We start from the raw sequence: 6,000 nt of genomic DNA on the forward strand, positions 1-6,000 counted from the left end.
CAGCGCTTTTTGTCCTAAAATCTCCCGTCTCTACATAATTACAATTTTGGGGGGTTTTTTCCCACACATTGCAATCATTGGTGACCCTTGGACTAACCCTGATCGGACTTTGTTGGCTTTACCTTGCACTAAACGTTACCCCCTTATCATGTATCTGTGCACTGCAACCAGTGGTCGGCAACCTCCGTCCCCCAGGCTGAGTGCAGCTCGTAACCCAAAACCAAGGCGGATTTTTTGTCCCCATAATTATCTGGCCTGGCGAGCATGGCCGAGCTCTGGCTGTACCGCATCCTGCGTAAAGCCGCCGGCACGGCTGTGCACCTTCTGTGATCAAGTTTAAAGAAAGAACTGCGGATGCTGAAAAAAATCGAAGGTAGACAAAAATGCTGGAGGAACTCAGAGGGTGAGACATGCAAGGATTGCATGAGGCTGCCTCACCCGCTGAGTTTCTCCAGCATTTTTGTCTACGTTCTGTGAACATGTGATTTGATACCTGCCATCCGGGGCGGGATGAGAGCGGGGTCCATGTGTGCACGTGATAGATGCGGCCCGCCATCCGCTCACCGACATGCGTCCCGGCCCCTATGCAGAACAAGGTTGCCCACCCCTGTTGTCAATGGATCGATTGTAATCATGTTGTTTTTCCACTGACTGGTTAGCATGCAACAAAAGTTTTTCACTGTACCTCGGTGCACGTGACGATAAACTTAACTGAACTAAGTATTCTAAGCACCTCAACAAACTGCCAGTCACCTGAGGGATTGTGTCGGAATGAACTGCAGATGCCAGTTTACACCGAAGATAGATGCAAAATGCTGGAGTAACTCCTCAGCGGGACAGGCAGCATATCTGGAGAGAAGGAATGGGTGACGTTTTGGGTTCAGACCTGAAGAAGGGTCTCAACACGAAATAACACCCATTCCCTCTATCCAGAGATGCTGCCTGTCCCGCTGGGTTGGCCAGCTGAGGGATATTGGGCTAAGATAATAACAGTATTAATCCTTTTGTTCATGTCTGACTGTGTAAAGCGGTGGGAAAATAGCCAAACATCACATGGCATCTTTTAACAGGATCTAAAGATTGAGTTCCGAACCAAACTAAAAAAAAGTCCCAGCAGAACTGTGATTGTTCAGTGTCCTTCTGACAGCAAACCCTACAAGTGATGTGCAGGCTGTTTGTTTCGATCAAATCAAGGCAGCATCGTAGTGGTAAAGTTGCGGCCTTACAGCGACAGAGACCCATGTTCGATGCTGACCATGGGTGCTGTCTGTACAGAGTTTGTACCCCCGTAACCTGCGTGGGTTTTTCCTCCGGGAACTCCGGTTTCCTCCCACACTCCAAACACGTGCAGGTTTGCAGGTTAATTGACTATGATAAAATTGTAAGTGTGTGTGTGTGTGTGTGTGTGTGTGTGTGTGTGTGTGTGTGTGTGTGTGTGTGTGTGTGTGTGTGTGTGTGTGTGTGTGTGTGTGTGTGTGTGTGTGTGTGTGTGCGTGTGGAATAATATGTGTGGGGATCGCTGGTCGGCGCGGACTAGGTAGGCCGAATGGCCTGTTTCCGCGCTGTATCTGTGAACTAAACTATCGTGCATTTAATTTTGCTTTCTGCTAATGTGGTCCTCGTGGTTCATTTTGACCTTCAAAACTGGAGGCTAGTGTAACACTATTAATAAGGATGAGATCAGTCCGGTGGTGGGGAATGATCTATGCATGGCAGATATTCATGTGGAATTGGAATCAGTTGGATGAGCTAACAGAAGAGTCTAGAAAACATTGGTAGGAATTATTTATGGGCCACCATATCGTAGTTGTAAGATAGGGTACGTTGATTTAGTGTAGAGATGCCTCACCCGCTGAGTTTCTCCAGCGTTTCTCCAGCTTCGAGGAGTAGCGGGTGTAGAGCCTTATAGACTGAAGAAGGGTCTCGACCCAAGACGTCATCCATTCTTTCGCTCCAAAGATGCTGCCAGTCCCGCTGAGTTACTCCAGCATTTTGTGTATGTCAAGTTCCTGGTGGTGGATGTCTGGCACACTACCTTGTTTCCTTTGGCACCGGTATGATAGTGATCTAACAGGAGACGGGAACCTAACTTCAAGTAGCCCTTGCTTTCCCTCTCTCTCCATCTCCTCCCTCTTCCCAGTTCTCCCACCAGTCTTACTGTCTCCGACTACATTTTATCTCTGTACCGCCCACTCCCCTGACATCAGTCTGAAGAAGGGTCTCGACCCGAAACGTCACCAGTTCCTTCTCTCCAGAGATGCTGCCTGAGTTACTCCAGCATTTTGTGTCTACCTCAGATTGGAGATGGGTCAAGTTGAATATTGGTGAGCTACTCCGTGAAGTTCGAGAAACCCTGGAGTAACTCAGCGGGTGAGGCAGCATCTATGGAGCGAAGGAATAGGTGATGTTTCTGGGTGGTGACCCGTCTTCAGACTGATGTGGGGGTGGGGGGGGGTGGGGGGAAAGAAGAAAGGAAGAGGCGGAGACAGTGGGCTGGAGGAGAGCTGGGAAAGGGAGGGGAATGAGGGAAGGACTTCCTGAAATTGGAGAAGTCAATCTTCATACCGCTGAGGTGTAAACTACCCAAGCGAAGTATGAGATGCTGTTCCTCCAATTTGCGGTGGGACTCACTCTGGCCATGGAGCTCCTTGAAGCTTACTCCTTGAAGCTGAATTCTTAACTCCCTTTATGATTGTAGTTACTGTATGGCATTGTGTGCTCAACTCTCTTACAATTCAGGCATGCGTTCACATATTACTATTTCTAGTTGCAGAACTTCGAAAAATATTTGAAGCTGGGCAGAGGTCCTCTGTGGAAATGAACAGGTAATGGGGATTTATTTCAAAGTCAATTGTAGTTAGTGTTGAATAATTGGGCAGTGGTAGAGTTGCTGCCTTATAGCGTTAGAGTCCCGGATTCAAACCAGACTACAGGTACTGTCTGTCTCCCCGTGACCGCGTGGGTTTCCTCCAAGATCTTCGGTTTCCTCCCTCACACCAAAGACGTACAGGTTTGTAGGTTAATTGGCTCGGTATAAGTGTAAATTGTCCCCAGTGTGTGTAGGATAGTGTTAATGTGCTGGGATCGCTGGTCGGTGTGGACTTAGTGGGCCGAAGGGCCTGTTTCCACGGTGTATCTCTAAACTAAACTAAATTAAATGCCAATGGCCAAGTTTCATTTTCATTTGCAAGTCAGTGTGCTATTAGTATTTTTGAACAGTTAAGGGCCTGTCCCAAGATGCGAGTTTACCCAAGAGCTCTCCCGAGTTAAAAAAAAAATTAAACTCGTGGTAAGTACGTAGAATGTGCGTAGCGGGTACGTCGGAGCTCGGGACGTCTCTTAGCGGCTCGTAACGCTAACGGCAGGTACTTGGGAAACGCGGTAAGCTCGTGAAACTCGTGAAGTTATTTTAACAGTGTGAAAAATTTCCAAATGTAAAAAAATACTTGTGATGAAGTACCACGAGTTTGATTTTTGTTTTAAACTCGGGAGAGCTCTTGGGTAAACTCGCATCGTGGGACAGGCCCTTTAGTTTAGAGAGATTTCACACTATCTCTTATTTGGATAACATTTCTAAAATGGCCGTGGTAATGTCTAATCCTAGTCCACATCTCTGAAACTGCTCTCTGCAGGAAAGAGCGAATTGCGAGACGTTTGGAAGGGATTGGAAGTGAGACCCAGCCAGTGCTGCTCCAGAATTGTCCCGGGTTGGTCACTCATCGCCTTCTGGAGGAAGATACTCCCAGATACACACGAGCTTCCGATGCTTGTAGTCCACCCTCAGGTGAGAGGTCTTTCTCATTATCTCCAGTGGGTCGGGGGCAATGCCCATTGTCATATGTCAACACAATGCCAACCCATGTAAATTCTGTAAACAGTCAGCAATAACTTTGATGTCAAGTTGGTGACACTTTTACATAAGTACGTTATCCAACGGACCAGGGCCGGCCTTAAGCCGATTGGACCGATTGCTCGCAATTGGGCCCCGCACCTCCTAAGGCCGGCCTTTCTGCGCGATGACCCATTTTGATGCGCCGCTTTGTTCAAAAAGGTATTAGACAGTGTATAAAATTTTGCTTGCCACTTTTATAACTCCCTATTTGTTTTAATGGCACAAACATTTCCCCCAACTAATTGGGGCAGTGATATAGCTCCCCTTCTTTTAGTTTATTTTAATTTTGAGATACAGTGCGGAAATAGGCCCCTTCGGCCCACCGAGTCCACACCGACCAGCGATCCCCGCCACTGACACTATCCTACACATTATGCCCGTCGGAAAGCAGCACCAATGCGTCACTAATGTTTTCAACAATTTAATAATAATAATAATAATAATAATATACACACTATGGGCAATTTTGATTTACATACCAAGCCAATTAGCCTACAAACCACGTCATAAACTCTACAGCACTGGAGTGTGGGAGGAAACCGGAGATCCCGGAGATATCACATGGGGAGAATGGACAGAGTCCAAACGGACAGCACCCATAGTCCAAATGAAATCTGTGTCTCTGGCTCTGTAAGGCAGCAACTCTACCGCTGTGCCACCGTGCTGCCCTTCTATATTTCTGAAGGTGAAAGGCCCTTTAATTTACATTATAACTAGTCTTTGGATAATGTATTTATGTAAAAGTATCATCAAAGTTAAAGCTGACTGTTTGCATAATTTACATGGGTTGCCATTGTTAATGGGTTAACATATGATGAGCGTTTGACAGCGCTGGGCTTCTGCTCGCTGGAGTTTAGAAGGATGAGGGGACACCTCCTTGAAACTTACCAAATAGTGATTTTCTCTGGGATTTCCGGTTTCCTCCCACACTCAGAAGACGTACAGGTTTGCAGGTGAACTGGCTTGGTATGAATTGTCCCTAGTGTGTGTAGGATAGTGTTAATACAATACAATACAATACAATACAATACCATTTATTGTCATTTGAACCTCAGTGAGGCTCAAACGAAATTCCGTTTCCACAGTCATACAAACAAAGACAATTTCCTACAGACATACACACAATTTAATTCACACAAACATCCATCACAGTGAACCCACTGTGATGGAAGGCAAAGTCTTTTCTCTCCCCTGTTCTCCATTTCTCTCCCGATGTCCAAGCCCCAGGCGGGCGATGATAAGTCCCACGGCCATTTTAGGCCGTGCCGTGCGATTTACGGCCCCGCTCCCGGTCTAAAAGTCACTATGTTGGAGCCCCCGGCGGACGCTGGAATGTCCCACGGCCATGAACCCGCGCCGGGCGATGTACGTCCCCGCTCCGGGTCGTTCCAACCCCGCTACACGGGCTGGAGAAGTCGCGTTGCGGGAGCTCCGGGAAGCGGTCTCTCCCCCCGGACCCGCGAGAGCCCGATGTCCCAGTCCACCGGACCTGCGGCAGCGTTGCTGGAGCCTCCGAGCCCCAGGAGTCGAGTCGCAGCAGCGAGCCACCACCGTTGCCCACGCTCCGAGGCTGGCCAGCCCCACGATGGTGAGTAGTCCACAGCTCCGCAGTCTCCCGAGCCCCTGGGTCGTTCAGGTTGGAGGCCGCTCCACGGTGCTAGGCCCCAACGACAACGGAGACCCGACAGGGAAAAGGTCGGGTCTCCCGGACAGGGAAGAGATTTTAAACAGTTTCCCCCTCACCCCCCCGCCCCCCACATATACACATTTAAAACCAGTATTAAAAAAACACCAACACTACATTTAACTAGACAAAAAATTTAAAAAAGACAGACAGGCTGTAGGGGCCGCTGCAATGGGTGAGTCGCGCCGCCAACTTTAGCGATCGCTGGTCGGCACGAACTCGGTGGGCCGAAGGGCCTGTTTCCGCACTGTATCTCTAATCTAAAATAAGGTAAATATGGGTGTTCGAGTGGGATTTTATTTTTTAACGATGAAGAGCACTATGACTTTGCATCATTGTCCACTAAACTTTATTAGTTACAGGAGAGCCTGAAGTAGAGGGCAGTGCCCCAAGTAATAATTGGGATGTGTGTTTGCGTAAAGAC

The 6,000-nt window shown here is 48.2% G+C and overlaps 1 protein-coding gene across 1 annotated transcript in view; it reads left to right on the forward strand.

Moving 5' to 3' along the window:
- svila (supervillin a) overlaps positions 1 to 6,000 on the forward strand; it is a 350,280-nt gene that overhangs the window by 170,163 nt on the left and 174,117 nt on the right. Inside the window, exons 6-7 of the mRNA XM_055665020.1 lie at positions 2,768 to 2,825; positions 3,633 to 3,784. Of these exons, the coding sequence (XP_055520995.1) occupies positions 2,818 to 2,825; positions 3,633 to 3,784 (160 nt within the window). The 5' untranslated portion in view covers positions 2,768 to 2,817. The remainder of the gene's footprint in view (positions 1 to 2,767; positions 2,826 to 3,632; positions 3,785 to 6,000) is intronic.

This window comes from Leucoraja erinacea, chromosome 2 (assembly GCF_028641065.1).
Source record: "Leucoraja erinacea ecotype New England chromosome 2, Leri_hhj_1, whole genome shotgun sequence".
Taxonomy (NCBI): Eukaryota; Metazoa; Chordata; class Chondrichthyes; order Rajiformes; family Rajidae; genus Leucoraja; species Leucoraja erinaceus.